At 43.0% G+C, this 18,472-nt stretch overlaps 1 protein-coding gene across 3 annotated transcripts in view; it reads left to right on the top strand.

The window, feature by feature from the left end:
- Positions 1 to 17,207, top strand: part of sulf2a (sulfatase 2a) — a 194,902-nt gene extending 177,695 nt beyond the window's left edge. For 2 of the 3 annotated variants that reach the window (XM_060910253.1, XM_060910256.1), the window contains 5 exons: positions 15,298 to 15,440; positions 15,549 to 15,657; positions 15,756 to 15,789; positions 15,923 to 15,976; positions 16,359 to 17,207. In XM_060910253.1, the coding sequence (XP_060766236.1) occupies positions 15,298 to 15,440; positions 15,549 to 15,657; positions 15,756 to 15,789; positions 15,923 to 15,976; positions 16,359 to 16,389 (371 nt within the window). In that variant the 3' untranslated portion in view covers positions 16,390 to 17,207. Of the gene's footprint in view, positions 1 to 3,002; positions 3,072 to 3,235; positions 3,305 to 15,297; positions 15,441 to 15,548; positions 15,658 to 15,755; positions 15,790 to 15,922; positions 15,977 to 16,358 lie in introns of those variants that run through there. The other variant, XR_009651642.1, reaches the window with a different exon arrangement.
- Positions 17,208 to 18,472: the final 1,265 nt, after the last annotated feature.

The following is an 18,472-nucleotide window of genomic DNA, read 5'->3' as shown; positions in this document are numbered from 1 at the left end:
TACTCACCGGTATGCGATACACTCCGGCCCAATCGAGGGCGGCTCCTGGCGCGTCGGGGATCTGAACCACTGTGCCCACCTCCATTACCGTGCACTGCTGTTGGAGGTGGCCCGGCTCCCCGCAGTGCCAGCAAACCGGCCCAGGCTTCCTCTCTGCACTGGTGCTCTGGGGCTCACTCACCTGAGGGGGGGGAGACAGACACAGAAGGGAGAAACAGGAGGGCACCGTGGGTGCTGCGGGCCGGCTGGGGTGCGGCTGGCCCCCACCTCCACGGTGGGGGAACGGGGCGAGGATGAGACACAGGAGGAGAGGGAGAGAGAGAGGAGAAGAGGTTGTCTGCTGTCCTGCCGTCGAGACAGCTGCCAAATGGTCCTCCGCCAGCTCGATTGCCAGATCCAGCAACGCTGGCACTGGACCCACTCTGCAGCTCCGGCTGGTAGACACGCGATGAACTGCTCCAGCGCCACCTGCTCGATGATCCCCTCGGTGTCGCAGTTGTCAGCCCTCAACCACCGCCCGCAGGCATCCCGGAGTTGGTGGCCAAACGCAAACGGCCGGCCGACTTCCTCCAAGCGCAAAGCACGGAAGTGCTGCCGTTGTTGCTCGGGGGTGTGCCCCACACGCTGGAGGACGGCCCGGCGAAGGTCCACGTAGGCCAGCCAGCGGTCGGCGGGGAGCTGTAGCGCGGCCAGCTGCGCCTCTCCCATTAGCAGGGGGAGGAGGCGCGCCGCGCGCTGTTCCATCGGCCACCCCGAGGTCTCTGCCACCTGCTCAAAGAACGTGAGGAAGGCCTCGGGGTCGTCCTGCGGGCCCATCTTCGTCAGGGTGAAGGGTGATGGCCCCACGGCGGTGGACCCCGCCGACGCGAGGAGGTGCCAGAACGCCTGTCGCTCTTCCTGCTGAGCCAGCACCAGGGCCTCGAACCGCTGTTCCTGTTCCTTCCGGAGGGCGACTAGTGCCTGGTGCTGGCTTTGCTGGGCTGTGGCGAGGGCGTGGACCAGCTCGGCGAATGGGGAGGACTCCATGAGGCTGTTCTGCTTTGGCGCTCCAAACCCCGGGTTTCGGCACCACTGTAGCTGTTCGGAGGGGTGGGTGGAGCACAGAAAGATGGCAGGCCAGAACTGAGTTCACAAAACCCGTTTATTATAGGTTTTCAGCTTTCTTTCATTCACTCACTCACTCACACACATCTGTTGTGGTCAGGTTGGGGAGAGAGCCCGCTCTGCTCTCGCTCTCTTCCTTAAATAGGGCGCGGTCACTGGGGAAGACACACAAACACATTAATCAACCTCAGGTGCAGTGATTCTGCCACTTACCTTCCCTGACTCCGCCCTCCGGTCATAGACCGATGCTTGACCACGCCCCCACTGCCACAAACACATCTCAAAAAAGTTGGGACAAGGCCATGTTTACCACTGTGAGACATCCCCTTTTCTCTTTACAACAGTCTGTAAACGTCTGGGGACTGAGGAGACAAGTTGCTCAAGTTTAGGGATAGGAATGTTAACCCATTCTTGTCTAATGTAGGATTCTAGTTGCTCAACTGTCTTAGGTGTTTTTTGTCATATCTTCCATTTTATGATGTGCCAAATGTTTTCTATGGGTGAAAGATCTGGATTGCACGCTGACCAGTTCAGTACCTGGACCCTTCACCCTTCTTCTACACAGTCATGATGCTGTAATTGATGCAGTATGTGGTTTGGCATTGTCATGTTGGAAAATGCAGGGTCTTCCTTGAAAGAGACATCATCTGGATGGGAGCATATGTTGCTCTAGAACCTGGATATACCTTTCAGCATTGATGGTGTCTTTCCAGATGTATAGGCTGCCCATGCCACACGCACTAATGCAACCCCATACCATCAGAGATGCAGGCTTCTGAACTGAGTGCTGATAACAACTTGGGTCGTCCTTCTCCTCTTTAGTCCGAATGACACGTGTCCCTGATTTCCGTAAAGAACTTCAAATTTGATTCGTCTGACCACAGAACAGTTTTCCACTTTGCCCAATGGCGTAGATTTATATAGGGATGGTAGGGACATATCACAATCAATATTTGGGGAATACAAAATAGTCCCTACCAATATTTACCATTTTATTTTAATATAGCGAAAATCTACATTTATTAATGTAATATTTCAATATACTACGCAGTGGTAGCATTAATTTAAACGTTTTGTTTATGAGAGGTTCCGAGATGTATTCGGAGCTATGACGACCCATGCCGCTATTTCATTGGCTGCAACAGAGCGATGGTCATCATTGGTGCCAGTCAGGTAGCCTCACGCGAAAGCAGAGGTCCATGTGCTGTGGTGCTGAAAGCGGCAACGCATCTGGCTCGTAATGGCCCGAAACTGTATAAATTTGTCATTCTGAATTTGACCACTGTTCTACTTTATAAGCTTAAGAGACAACAATGCCATTGCCACCAAAAAAGAAACGGGACATTAGAAGTTATTTCAACACCGCGACAGTAAGTATAGTGCGCCCAGAAGTTTGATATTTAGCTGTGTCACGCAACACAATTATTGCAGCGTTCAGTGAAGGCTTAGCTAAGTGTTATATTTCCTCCTCCCCTCCCGTGTCTTTTTGGAGTGCTAGTTTTAACTGTCTGTAGTAGCCAACAGAATAAAGCCCTGGCAGATACATGCAATAAACACGGGAAGTCATGGAAAGATGCCGATAGCTCCCGTTTTAATTAGTTAGTTAGTGCTAGTGTAGCCTGGTGGCTATGAAGCTTGCCAGTTGTTGTCGCTAATTAATGAAAACTCTGTGCATGAAATTAGACAACAGAAGACAGATGCAAGCCTTGTGCAGGCTAAGAATCTGTGCTTTTGTCACTATAGTTTTCTTTTTGTCCAGTTTGAACTCAGTCATAGCATAATTTCTTTTCACCTGAGCTAAATACATCATGGCAACATGTAGGCTATATTCTAGTCCTCATGTTTGTTAAAAATGGGTTCATGAATCTTTTTCATGAACATTTTGTTTGATTACGTAGGACACAAAGAAGTGTAGTGCCAACCAGGAGGAGGTTTCGACAGACGAAGCAGAACCTACAGGTGGTCAGGTGAGGTGTAAAGTTAAGAACAGGCATAAGTAGGTCAGCAATGACACTGAATGTGATGTTGAATAGGGTAGCCAAAAGTTAATTCACATTGGTCTGAAATAAATAGAGCTCTGAGACACAGCTCCCAAGATATGTCTACTAATTATATGTTCTTTTTCACATAGGATGTTCATACATCCAGTGAAGGGGCAGGACAGATAGAAGGAGAGGTGGCTGGAGCTTCAGTGCTCCGGGTGAGGTTTTGGTTCTCTGATGTGACATGGAATATACTAACAAATGATCTTAGTAATTTGTTCTTTTCTGTTCTTAGTTATTTGTTCTTTTCTGGATATTTTTCTCTTAAATGCACAGTATCCCAATAATGTAGAGATTGCATCATTTACCTGAAGTGCAAGAAGTTATTTCTTTGTTCTTATCTGGATTTGTGTTTGCTGTATAATACAGAAGATCCCAATAATAGTTATTTATTTTGATCTTACCTGGAATGTTTTTCTCTTAACTGCATAAGAGGACAAAATGCAAAATGTATGCTGAATTTGGAAAAGGAATAAGTAAAGTGTTCTTGAACTGTTCCGCTGAGTATGAGTGTGGTTGTGTACACGTGATGTATGATCAAGTTATGGGTGGATGGGGGAGTAAGTTGTAATGTCCCTACCAAAGCTTAGACCAAACCTACGCCCTTGACTTTGCCACAGTCCATTTTAAATGAGCCTTGGCCCAGAGAAGACGTCTGCGCTTCTGGATCATGTTTTGATACGGCTGCTTCTTTGAACTATAGAGTTTTAGCTGGCAACGGCGGATAGCACAGTGAATTGTGTTCACAGATAATGTTCTCTGGAAATATTCCTGAGCCCATTTTGTGATTTCCAATACAGAAGCATGCCTGTATGTGATGCAGTGCCGTCTAATGCCGCTTTTCCACTACCAACGCGGCTGAGTTGGGCTGAGCCGTGCCGTGCTGAGTTGGGCTGAGTCGAGCTGAGTGGGGCTGTTGGAGTTGCATTTCGACTACAACCGCGCTGAACCGTGCTGGCTGGAAGTGGGTGGACACATTGGGTGGAGTTAGCGAAAGTGGGTGGACGTCACGTGATGTCGTTAGGCGGCGCAAACAGTGACATCACTGACCTTTTAAGCGGTAGTCTCATGACCCGGATAGTAAACAATAAACATGGAGGACATGGAGTCGTTAGTGTTGCTGGTCTTGGTGCTGTGGCTTGTTGTCACCGACAACGCCAACAGATACTGGCAAGAGCGTATAGATGAGGCGAGGCGCATAAGGCTTCAGAAATTCTCGTAATTCGTAATTCTTCTTCTTCTGGGTTTACGGTGTTTACAGATCCCAGCGTGCTCGCGGGGCGTGTGTGGGCATGTGAGGACACTCCTCCTCACCAATCAGTGCACAGGGGAGTGTCTCCTCACGCCCCTAGCCCCACTTGGCTCGGTTTGGCTCGCTTCAGCCCCACTCCAAAACCGTGCGAGTTTTGGGTGCTGAGTAGGGCTGAAGCGAGCTGAGTCGTGCTGCTCTGAGGTAGTCGAAACGCGAGCCGTGTTGGGCTGAAGTGAGCTGAAAAAGGGTAGTGGAAAAGGGCCATAAGGGCCCGAAGATCACGGGCACCCAGTATGGTTTTCCAGCCTTGACCCTTATGCACAGAGATTCTTCCAGATTCTCTGAATCTCTTGATGATATTATGCTCTGTAGATGATATGTTCAAACTCTTTGCAATTTTACACTGTCGAACTCCTTTCTGATATTGCTCCACTATTTGTCGGCACAGAATTAGGGGGATTGGTGATCCTCTTCCCATCTTTACTTCTGAGAGCTGCTGCCACTCCAAGATGCTCTTTTTATACCCAGTCATGTTAATGACCTATTGCCAATTGACCTAATGAGTTGCAATTTGGTCCTCCAGCTGTTCCTTTTTTGTACCTTTAACTTTTCCAGCCTCTTATTGCCCCTGTCCCAACTTTTTTGAGATGTGTTGCTGTCATGAAATTTCAAATGAGCCAATATTTGGCATGAAATTTCAAAATGTCTCACTTTCGAGATTTGATATGTTGTCTATGCTCTATTGTGAATACAATATCAGTTTTTGAGATTTGTAAATTATTGCATTCCGTTTTTATTTACAATTTGTACTTTGTCCCAACTTTTTTGGAATCGGGGAATCTCATGGGCCGTTGAAGCAATCAGAAAATCTCAGCATGTGAAATGCCATAAAGCTGTTTCAGAAGTGGTCGAGTAGTCAGACTGTTATGAATGAAAAGACCAGGTTTCATTCGTTACTTGTCAGCATGATGGCAGAGGTGCCCAATACATACATAACCCCATACATACCAGAATACCTACAGGCCATATATATATATATATATATATATATATATATATATATATACAGTTAAGTTCAAGTTCAAAGTATTTATTTTCATATGCACAGTAAGGACATCCTTTTGCACAATGAAATTCTTAGTTTGCTGTCCACCCTGAATGCCTCACAAATAAATAAATAGACAGAAGAAGTAATACAGGCAATATAGTGCAAAATAAAAGCAAAAAAAAAACCCCACCCAATATAGTACAAAATAAAGGTAAATGTAGTGCAAAATAGGTGGTGTATACAAAAATAAGGCAATGACCAGACGTAGCAGCAGAAGGGCAGAAGTGCAAATGTGTAAACAGTCAAGGAACAGCAGCAAAAAGGGCAGTAATGTGCAAACAGATGTAAACAGTCAAGGACAGTTTACAGGGAGGTAGTCCATGGTTATAGACTCCTGTCAGCTGTTCAGGAGTCTGATGCCAGTGGGAAAGAAAGAGTTCTTTAGTCTGACAGTCTTAGATTTCACACTTCTGTACCTCTGGCCTGAGGGTAGAAGTGTGAACAGTCTGTGCTGGGGGTGGGTGGGGTCTTTGAGGATGGAGGCAGCTCTCCTGTGGACTCTGCGGTGGTAGATGCTCTGCAGAGAGGGCAATGGAGTTTTGGTGATCCTCTCGGCAGTCTTCACCACCCTCTGCAGGCATTTGCAGTCCATAGCTGTAGCGCTGCCATACCACACAGTGATGCAGTTGATCAGGATGCTCTCAATCACACAGCTGTAAAAGTTGCTGAGGATCTTGGGCGACATACCAAACTTCCTCAGCCTTGTCAAAAAGTACAGTTGCTGTTGAGCCTTCCTAACCAGCTGTGTGGTGTTAAGTGTCCATGTGAGGTCCTCACTGATGTGAACACCCAGGTATTTGAAGCTGCTCACCCTCTCTACCTCAAGCTCCCAGATGAACAGTGGCCGATGAGGTCTCCACTCCTTCCTCATGTCCACTATCATCTCCTTCGTCTTGTCTGTGTTGAGGGTGAGGTTGTTGTCCTCACACCATGACACCAGACTGGCCACCTCCCTCCTGTAAGCCGTTTTGTCTCCGCCAGTGATTCATCCTATCACTGCGGTGTCATCCATGAACTTCAGGATGATGATGTCCTTGTGGGAGGTGACACAGTCGTGGGTGAACAGGGTGTAGAGGATGGGGCTGAGGACGCATCCCTGTGGGGTGCCAATGTTTATGATGATGCTGGTTTAAGTCCTATTACCAATCCTGACAGTCTGGGGCCTGCCAGTCAGGAAGTCGAGGAGCCAGTCACAGAGGGTGGGGTGCAAACCAAGTGTGGACAGTTTATGGGTGAGTTTGTGGGGGATGACCATGTTGAAGGCAGAGCTGTAGTCAACAAAGAGCATCCTGATGTAAGAGTTTTTGTTTTCCAGGTGGGAGAGGGCATAATGGAGGGCAGCAGCGATGGCGTCTGAGGTGGACCTGTTGGTCCTGTAGGCATACTGCAGGAGTCCAGGGTTTCTGGTATGCTGCTCTGAATGTAGGCCAGTACCACTCTCTCAGAGTACTTTGAGATGATTGGAGTGAGTGCTATCAGCCTGTAATCATTCAGGCAGGTGGGTGGGCTCTTCTTGGGAAGAGGGACGATGGTTGTGGTCTTTGAAGCAGGATGGAACGGTGAGGGAAAAGTTGAAGATGGTGGTGAAAACATCAGCCAGCTCATTGGCACATACTTTGAGGGCCTGCCCAGGGATGTTGTCTGGTCCTGCTGCCTTCCTGGGGTTGATCTTCCTCAGAGCTTTGTGTACCTGGCCTAATGAGACTGTTGGTGGGGGGGAGGGGGGTTGGGTGATCCAGGTGTGTGTGTGTGTGCTCTGTGCTGTAGCTGGAGGTCTCAAAGCGGGTGTAGAAAGTGTTGAGGTTATCCGGCAGGCTGTCTGTGGAGCTGATGGTGGTGGTCCTGTAGTCTGTGATGTGCTGCAGGCCTTGCCACATCTTCCCAGGGTCAGCAATAGAATAGAAGCCACCCAGCTTCTCTCTGTACTGCCTCTTGGCCGCTGTAATGGCTTTCCTCAGTCCGTACTTCGCCGCTTTGTACTCCGTCTGATTGCCTGATCTAAATGCAAGAGAGCAAGCATGCATCATACCTGACTGTTTACCCAGGGCTTTTGGTTGGGGAACTTCCTGATCTGTATGGTGGGCATGATGTTGCAGACACATGTGCTGATGTACCCAGTCACATACTCAGCATAGTCCTGTATACTAACAGAGTCTTCCAAAGTGGCTGTAGCTTTAAACACATCCCAGTCTGTCCGAGCAAAACAGTCCTGAAGGGTGTTCTCAGTCTCTGGGCTCCAGAGACTGAGAGTTATTCCATGAAATTGAGTTGTATGTGAGCTGATAGCCAATGAGGTGCATAGCACCAAGTTGGCTATAAGCCATGTATGATGAGCTTGAGATTGACACCACCAATTCTATCCACATTCACTGTATTTTGAGAAATGGAGTATTTTTATTTTTTGCAAATTCAGTAAATAAAAACTTTATACAAAACGTCTGAAAAAATAATTTCCACTTAATGTAAACAAACTGGCAAGTAGCAATTTGTGAAAAATGCTGCTATAATAATTCTTGAAAACTAAAAAAAAATATTCTTACCATCAAATACTTTCATTCCATACTTGTTGCTTTTTTCTATTTTAGGGGGTTTTGTTTTCGAGTTGAGTTTTTATTTCATCCTCAGTTGGTTCAGTAACAGTCCATTTTCTTCTTTCGGGTTATTTTGGCGGTGGGCAAACCAACTTAAAGGTGCATTTCTGCCATCAACTGAGCTGGAGTATGGAACAGGAGATAGGGACAGGACCTTTATATATATATTTTATTTATTTCTGCTTCTTTTAAATGCTTGATAAAGTAATATATCTGACTTGATGCGCTCTGCTATTTTGTTTTTCTCCACTCATGTTATATGAGCTGATATCCTAGTAGTAGAGTAGCCAATCAAGATATAAGATTGCTTTATTGTCATTGTGTAAGATACACAACGAAATTTAGTGCACTGCTTTATGAAATGGACCTCAATATATACATACATGCATACATAAAGGAGATTTATATAAAAGATGCAAGATTTACAAACAAGATGTGTGTATACACACACTGTATATAAAAGGGTTTACAAATTTACAAGATATGGACAAAATTTACAAACAGGAAAGATATATAATCTACAGACATTTACATAACATACACTGAGCTAGGGGTCGACTGATAATCGGCCTGACCGATATATCGGGCCGATATTCTGCATTTTTAGGGTTATCGGTATCGGCCATAATTTCCACCGATAACATGCCTTTTTGCAGTTCGTTCCTAACGCGACTGTCACTGCACGTCCTTTCCTGCACTCGCCTCTCTGAGTTCAAGAACACGGTCCCGCCCACCACAACATCTGATTTGTTTGGCACAAGAGATGTAGCCAATCAACACGTGTAGCTAACCGCTGTGAACTGTTTCAAGGCGGCCGTACAGGCACTCGGGCAGAAGCAGAGTCGTGCTCAAAAAGCGCATTGCACTTGTATATGTTAGGTAACTTTATAAAGCGCTATTGGAACATTTAAACAAGCCAGGTGTGATATGGTGCTAGTAGGCTATGTAATACTGTAGGGAGTTTGTCAGGACGCTTGATGTGGGCTCAGTAATTAATTGTGTCGTGGATGCACACTTGCTTGGATAAACGCTAATGAACGAAATACATCAATTAAACTCTTGACTTAAATGTTCTTATGCTACTTCACATTGCGCTGTAATGTACTCCACTAGTATTTATAATTCTTGCGCAAGTGATTCTCCTCGCTAGCGCTTCTGATTCGGAAAGCGATATACTCTTAAAGGAGCAGCCGCTCCTTTTAACCAGAGCTTTTAACATGCAGAGCAACTGTGCTTCCTTCACTACAATATAATCCTAAATTGGGAATATTAGGCTTGGGCATTAAAAGCATTAGAATGTAGATGGTTACTTGTTAAGTTGTTACATAATAGGGAGTGATAGCCTACTTTGTTTGATTTTACTTTTTAAAAAATGCTGCAGGCAGCTCCCTACACTTGATTTGTTATTTAAAAACTACTTGAAGTTGGTAAGTCTTACTTAGTTCTTAGTGTAAAAGAATCCAGAGTGTATTTTCATTTATTTTCCACTGAAAATGGTGAGCTGTAATATAGTAGGGAGTGATTTTATTTTTTTTATTGGTGAATATTTATTTTATTATTATTTTATTTCTCATTTTATTCTAACTAATGTTTGACTTCATTGTACAAATGCTTCTGGCATCTCCCTGCACAAAATTTCATGTTCAATTTTACAATTAAACATACATTTCATGGATATGAAGGTCTGTGTCAGTGTGTGCCATGTTTAATTTCATGTGAATTATAATGTTTACATTTATCGGTTGCACATATCGGTTATCGGCATCCCAATTCCATAATAATTGGTATCGGCCCTGAAAAAAACATATCGGTCGATCCCTACACTGAGCACTTGGTAATGGGTATTGCAATTGGTAATACTGTGGTAATAGATATTGCACTTGGTCAGAGATATTATGGTAATAGATATTGCACAATAGCAAATAATGCACTTGGTAATTGATAAATAACCATAAGAATAAATGTTGCTCAAGATGTGTGTGTGTGTGTGTGTGTGTGTGTGTGTGTGTGTGTGTGTGTGTATGTGAGAGAGAGAGAATTCAGAGCAGAGTTCAGTGTGGTGATAGATTTGGGAGAGAAACTTTTTTTAATCTTGTGGTGCATGCTTTGATTGTCCTGTAACGCTTGCCTGAGGGTAGACATTCGAACAGCTAATGGGCAGGGTGGAATGAGTCCTTTTAGAATGCAGTGTGTTTTTTGCAGGCAGCAGGACAATTATGTCCTCAAGAGCAGGCAGCTGCTTGTTGATTATTTTTTCTGCGGTCCTTATGACTCTTTGCAGTGCCTTCTTATCTGCTGCAGAGTTGTTACCATACCCTATCAAGATGCAATTTGTGAGGGGACACTCAATGGTACAGTGGTAGAAGGACATCAGCAGCTGTTGGGACAGGTTGAATTTCCTAAGAGTTCTCAGGAAATATAATCTTTGCTATGCTTTTTTTAACAAGGCAGTTTGTGTTGTATGTCCATGTCAGGTCCTCCAATATGGGTGAACCCAGGAATCTGAAACTGGAAACGCTCTCCACCTCTGCTCCATTTATGTTCAGTGGCAGATGAACATCATGATGTCTTCTGAAATCAACTATCAGCTCTTTGATCTTTTTAGTATTCGGTTGTTCTCAGCACACCAGTCTGTCAGCCTCTGAACCTCCTCTCTGTAGGCAGACTCATCTCCTCCAGTGATCAGACCCACCACTGTTGTGTCATCTGCAAACTTTAAAATGGCGTTTGCGCTGTGCGATGGTATGCAGTCATACGTGTACAAGGAGTATAGAAAAGGGCTCAAAACACAACCCTGTGGGGCTCCTGTGCCAAGTGAGAGTGGAAGAGTGGTGAGGGCCCATCCTGACAGATTGTGGCCAGTTACTTAAAAAGTCCAGTATCTATAGGCAGATGTTGTGATTGAGGCCTAGGTCGGACATCTTGTGGAACAGTCTGCTGGGGATGATTGTGTTAAATGCAGAGCCGTAATCCACAACCAACAATTGTGCATATGCCCCTTGTTGTTCCAGATGGTGCAGTACAGTGTGGAGGGCGATTAGAGATGGCATCGTCCATTGATCTGTTTGTTCTGTATGTGAACTGATGGGGGTCCAGATTAGGGAGAACATCTTTGATGTATTTGAGTACCAGTCTCTCTGTGCACTTCATAAGTATGGGTGTTAGAGCTACTGGCCTGTAGCCATTGAGGGAGGCTATTATGGACTGCTTAGGAACTGGGACTATGGTGGATGTCTTCAGACAGGTACATTATGGGAAATGTAATTGTGGAGATTGTGCTGTACCTACAGTGTGAATGTCATCATCCTTGAATATGGTCCAGTCCGTGTGACTGAAGCAGTCCTGAAGCTGATAAGACGCTCCACTTGGCCTCACTTGTATAACTTTTGTTGTTGGTTTAGCAGTGTTGATGATGGGTCTATGTGCCAGAGTTAGGAACAGGGAGATGTGGTCAGACTGGCCCAGATGTGGAAGAGGAGATGCCTTAAACCCATGCTTAATGTTGCTATAAACATGGTCTAGAGTGTTTTTTCCTATTGTGGGGCACTGATGGAATTTTGGGAGGACAACTTTAGGTTTGCATGGTTAAAATCACCCGCTATTACAAACACTCCATTTGGATGTGCATTCTGTTGTTTGTTAATTGCATCTAGCAGATAGCCTAATGCAGCTGCAGTGTTAGCGTCAGGTGGTATGTATACAGCAATGATTATGATTACTGTGAATTCTCTCGGTAAATAGAAGGGACAGTACTTAAATATTCCAGATCCGGAGAACAGTGGGAGTCAGTGATCTTAGTGTTTGCGCACAAGTTGTGTAAACACAAAGTCTGCCTCCTCTGCTCTTACCAGAGTCTAGCGTCCTTGCTGAGGCTTGATGTGTAGCGTGGCCTGCTAGCTTAATAGCCTCCTCCGGAATCATCCGGTTTAACCATATCTCTGTAATAATCATAACACAGCAGTCCTTAATGGTTCTCTGTGTGGATTTGGAGAGCTCCAGCTCCTTGATTTTCTTGGGAAATCAGAGTGCGCAATTGCTAATATCTAGTGAAAAATATATATACAAACAGTGGTGCTCAAAAGTTTGTGAACCCTTTAGAATTTTCTATATTTCTGCATAAATATGACCTAAAACAACATCAGATTTTCACACAAGTTTGAAAAGTAGATAAACAGAACCCAGTTAAACAAATAAGACAAAAATATTATACTTGGTCATTTATTTATTGAGGAAAATGATCCAATATTACATATCTGTGAGTGGCAAAACTATGTGAACCTTTGCTTTCAGTATCTGGTGTCACCCCCTTGTGCAGCAATAACTGCAACTAAACGTTTCTGGTAACTGTTGATCAGTCCTGCACACCGGCTTGGAGGAATTTTAGCCCGTTCCTCTGTACAGAACAGCTTCAACTCTGGGATGTTGGTGGGTTTCCTTACATGAACTGCTCGCTTCAGGTCCTTCCACAACATTTCGATTGGATTAAGGTCAGGACTTTGACTTGGCTATTCCAAAACAATAACTTTTTATTCTTCTTTAACCATTCTTTGATAGAACAACTGGTGTGCTTAGGGTCGTTGTCTTGCTGCATGACCCACCTTCTCTTGAGATTCAGTTCATGGACAGATGTTCTGACATTTTCCTTTAGAATTCGCTGGTATAATTCAGAATTCATTGTTCCATCAATGATGGCAATCCATCCTGGCCCAGATGCAGCAAAACAGGCCCAAACCATGATACTACTACCACCACCATGTTTCACAGATGGGATAAGGTTCTTATGCTTGAATGCAGTGTTTTCCTTTCTCCAAACATAACACCTCATTTAAACCAAAAAGTTCTATCTTGGAGTGATCTTTGTTGGTCGACCACTCCTTCGGAGGGTAACAATAGTCTTGAATTTCCTTCATTTGTACACAATCTGTCTGACTGTAGATTGGTGGAGTCCAAACTCTTTAGAGATGGTTTTGTAACCTTTTCCAGCCTGATGAGCATCAACAACGCTTTTTCTGAGGTCCTCAGAATTCTTTGTTCGTGCCATGATACACTTCCACAAACACGTGTTGTGAAGATCAGACTTTGATAGATCTCTGTTCTTTAAATAAAACAAGGTGCCCACTCACACTTGACTGTCATTCCATTGATTGAAAACACCTGACTCTAATTTCACCTTCAAATTAACTGCTAATCCTAGAGGTTCACATACTTTTGACACTCACAGATATGCAATATTGGATCATTTTCCTCAATAAATAAATGACCAAGTATAATATTTTTGTCTCATTTGTTTAACTGGGTTCTCTTTATCTACTTTTCGGTAGAAAAGTAAAAATCCGTGTGAAAATCTGATGATGTTTTAGGTCATATTGCAGAAGTATAGAAAATTCTAAAGGGTTCACAAACTTTCAAGCACCACTCTGTGTGTGTGTGTGCGTGTGTGTGTATATACACACACGCACACACACAGTGGTGCTTGAAAGTTTGTGAACCCTTTAGAATTTTCTATACTTGTATATACACACACACGCGCACACACAGTGGTGCTTGAAAGTTTGTGAACCCTTTAGAATTTTCTATACTTTATATATATATATATATATATATATATATATATATATAAAGTATAGAAAATTCTAAAGGGTTAAAGGGTTCACAAACTTTCAAGCACCACTGTGTGTGTGTGTGTGTGTATATATATATAAATGAGGTGTTATGTGAAAAAAGTGTATGTGAGGGAGAGAGAGAGAGACTAGCGTGTTAGGTGAGCATGGCAGATCCGAGCACACGGATGTATGAGACTTTTATTCACCAGTGCAGTGTGTAGGGTGTTTGTAAATTTTATATATATATATATATATATATCATTATCTCTAGCCGCTTTATCCTGTTCTACAGGATCGCAGGCAAGCTGGAGCCTATCCCAGCTGACTATGGGCAAGAGGCGGGGTACACCCTGGATAAGTCGCCAGATCATTGCAGGGCTGACACATGGAGAGAAATAACCATTCACACACTCATTCACACCTACGGTCAATTTAGAGCCACCAATTAACCTAGCCTGCATGTCTTTGGACTGTGGGGGAAACCGGAGCACCCAGAGGAGACCCATGCAGACACGAGGAGAACATGCAAACTCCACACAGAAAGGCCACCAGGCTCGAACCCAGAACCTTCTTGCTGTGAGGCGACAGTGCTAAACACTACACCACCATGCCACCCTGGACAGAATTTAAACCCCTTTTAATAACCAGATTATAATTGTGCCTGGTTTGAAATTTTATATGAACTGTCCTTTTAGTGAAAGAAGACCAAGTAAAATAGAAATAATTGTTTGCTTGAGATTTCATCAGAAAAATAGATGGGATGAATTCTGCTAAGCCTCTGTAGAATATGCTGGGTGTGCACACTTAATGCAACCAGGGGATTGTAAATTATTTCTTTTTCCTCCAAAATGTTTATTTTTTATTTACTTTTTTTGCTGCAGTTTTTGCAGTGTGTAGACTTTTTTTTTTAATCCACTGTATGATATCCAGATGTTCACACACCACCCCTAGCGGTTAGAAAAGGTGAAATCAGACATCCCCTGGCAGTTGTATAGTGTTCATAGAACTAATTACTTACGTAAGTAACTCAACCTTTCTCTCCAAGGCAGCTGATGGCCAATAAAATGAGTTTAAAAAAACAAACTGAGGAACAAGATCATTTGATGTCTGTAGTCATAATGGTTACTTAGTTGACCTCAATGTATAATGTTAAAGTGACATTTATAGTGCAACTACTGCACAAACCATTTAATGTCATGTATATAATGTAGGTTATGTTAACACCCACAAATAAGCATTTGGAACTGCCATACAATATTTGGGGGGGGGGTTCAAACATCAAATTCCCCCCAGGCCTCTCTCCAGCTATGCCTCTGCACATGGCCCATCAAAACGGGAATGAAATCATGAAGCAGAACCAGCAAATGCCCAAATTACCCCAGGTCCTCATGCTATTCTCATCTTGCCAAAATAATGATTTATACTAAAAAGACATACACCAGGATTCCAAAAAAATGCAATCTTCAACTCTAACTGAAGCAGCTGATAAGTCATATGCAAGGCTTAAATCCCTTCATAAACTGAACCATCTTGTATGAATAAAATACATGACTTTCATGGGTATTTTGTAATTATTATGCTTTTTGGCATTTTCAAGTGGGACCATTCTGTGCCTGTACTACTGCAAACAATAACACTTACTGGTGTCTGAGGACCATCAATGAGACTCACAACTTTCTGTTTTGTGAGTTTGCTACAGGATTTCTAGAATATTTTGACCTCAACACAGATCCTTATCAGGTAAACACAACATGATTACCAGACATGGGATTTGAAACATTCTGAGAAAGACTGGTCAAAGAACAGATTATTCATTTCTCCTTCTGTGATTGTGCTCTCTCTGTAAAGCTGATTAATGCAGTTAGTACACTGGATCATGATTCTCTCAACAACATGCATCTACAGCTCATGAAACTGTATAGCTGTAAAGGTCACAAGCAGTGCAACCCTGACACAGGTTAGATACACATACACTGGGGTCCTACACAATTCCTGCACATGACCAGTCTATGGAAAATCTTTTTCCATATCCTCTAAATGTCTTGTTTTCTGTAGGGGCCAGAGAACAAAGCTTTCCTATTAATCACAGGTATGTTTTTCATCCAGAATTCTTGATTACATGCAAGTAATAATTGCTTGTGTTTTTCTAAGTGTTGTAATCAGTGTATGGATGCTTGTCTCTGTGTGTGTGTGTGTGTGTGTGTGTTTTTTGCATGGTATAGGCCCCATTATCATCAAAAGAGGCCAAAAATTAAGAAAGCTTCTTCCAAATCAGTGTGAGTTTGTCAAACACCAGCTGTTCCCAATATGTGAGCCCTTCTCTTTTGAAGAGTTGCTGTTGTCCACCATGTGGCCTACCTGCATGGTGTTTCTCTCTGTGATCACCTGACATTTGTCATTTAATGATTTATACTTTAATGATTTAATGATTTTTACATCATTAACAATGTATGCCATGCACACACAGGGTGCTATGTGTGCATGGCATACATTGTTAATGATGTAAAAGAATCCTTCATTTCTTTTATTAATTATCTGTCCTAATTCTGTGCTCAACTTCATTATATTTTTCATTAGATATGCAGTTTGAGTGTGTTAGTTGCCTTATTTTGGAGTATATTGTGAGAAGTAACTTTGATTTTCTTTCTCTACATCCAGGGAACAGATCTGGGAAGGATGGTTGGGGTAAATGCATCATGACTACAGATCATGAAGTGTGAAGAATGGGGAAACTTGGGAATTCTATATTACACACACACCCCACCCAGAAAAGCCTGTTTTGAACAGTCCTTCCAGTGCACTTAACCCTAGCTGCCAGTTGTCATTCTTTTTGTAGGTCAATTGATACCATCCTATGGTTGTTGAATGACATTCAAAGGAGTTCAACATCACTCAACAACCCTATCCCTCTGCCAGTAAAGCCAGAATTGAATCCTTCTTTTCTCACTCAAAACTTTTCTTTTTAACTCTTTTCACATGATTAATAGATATTTTTGTATTCCAATTAAATTTAAGACACTACCAGGACTCTTTTTGCCATCTAAACTGGTCCTATTGCAAGAGAATAGCGATGACCACAGCAGTGGCTTTTATTTTTATACTTTGTTAAATAAGATTTAGTTCAGGTGATCACCTAATCAGTAGCTTATGAAGGAAAATGAGGTGTACTTGTGTTGGAATTCCAGCACAGACACTGGAATGAAATGGCTGTCATACATAGAGATGCTATGAAGAAAAATTTTAAGTCATCTCTTAATTTTTTCCAAAGCTGTGTGATGTGATGTTGATAATATATAATAATTTCTTTCAGAATTTCTTTATAATATTCCATTCTAATTCGGCCTCAATTTCTATCAAATTTGCTTCAGAAATGAAAGGGTTACTGTCCTGAAAACATGAAAATAGTTATCCAATGAAATTTTTGCTTCTTGTCTGTAGGCTGAGATGAGTTTAGAGCTGGCTCACTCATTGGTTAGGACTTCATTGCTGGGACAGAAGGCCATGGCAGTGTATGTATATAGTTGTGCTTGAAAGTTTGTGAACCCTTTAGAATTTTCTATATTTCTGCAAAAATATGACCTAAAACAAGATCAGATTTTCACACAAGTCCTAAAAGTAGATAAAGAGAACCCAGTTAAACAAATGAGACAAATATATTATACTTGGTCATTTATTTATTGAGGAAAATGATCCAATATTACATATCTGTGAGTGGCAAAAGTATGTGAACCTTTGCTTTCAGTATCTGGTGTGACCCCTTTGTGCAGCAATAACTGCAACTAAACGTTTCCGGTAACTGTTGATCAGTCCTGCACATCGGCTTGGAGGAATTTTAGCCCATTCCTCTGTACAGAACAGCTTCAATTCTGGGATGTTGGTGGGTTTCTTTACATGAACTGCTCGCTTCAGGTCCTTCCACAACATTTCGATTGGATTAAGGTCAGGACTTTCACTTGGCCATTCCAAAACATTTAACTTCTTTCTTCTTTAACCATTCTTTGGTAGAACAACTTGTGTGCTTAGGGTCATTGTCTTACTGCATGACCCACCTTCTCTTGAGATTCAGTTCATGGACAGATGTCCTGACGTTTTCCTTTAGAATTCGCTGGTATAATTCAGAATTCATTGTTCCATCAATGATAGCAAGCCATCCTGGCCCAGATGCAGCAAAACAGGCCCAAACCATGATACTACCACCACCATGTTTCAGAGAAGGGACAATGTTCTTATGCTGGAATGCAGTGGTTTCCTTTCTCCAAACATAACACTTCTCATTTAAACCAAAAAGTTCTATTTTGGTCTCATCCATCCACAAAACATTTTTCCAATAGCCTTCTGGCTTGTTCACGTGATCTTTAGCAAACTGCAGATGAGCAGCAATGATCTTTTTGGAGAGGAGTGGCTTTCTCCTTGCAACCCTGCCATGCACACCATTTTTGTTCAGTGTTACCCTGATGGTGGACTCATGAACATTAACATTAGCCAGTGTGAGAGAGGCCTTCAGTTGCTTAGAAGTTACCCTGGGGTCCTTTGTGACCTCGCCGACTATTACACGCCTTGCTCTTGGAGTGATCTTTGTTGGTCGACCACTCCTGGGGAGGGTAATAATGGTCTTGAATTTCCTCCATTTGTACACAATCTGTCTGACTGTGGATTGGTGGAGTCCAAACTCTATAAAGATGGTTTTGTAATCTTTTCCAGCCTGATGAGCATCAACAATGCTTTTTCTGAGGTCCTCAGAATTCATTGTTCGTGCCATGATACACTTCCAC

Source organism: Neoarius graeffei, chromosome 26 (genome assembly GCF_027579695.1).
Source record: "Neoarius graeffei isolate fNeoGra1 chromosome 26, fNeoGra1.pri, whole genome shotgun sequence".
Lineage (NCBI taxonomy): Eukaryota > Metazoa > Chordata > Actinopteri > Siluriformes > Ariidae > Neoarius > Neoarius graeffei.
Note: the sequence above shows the minus strand (reverse complement) of the source record. Positions and strands in the feature narration are given on the sequence as shown.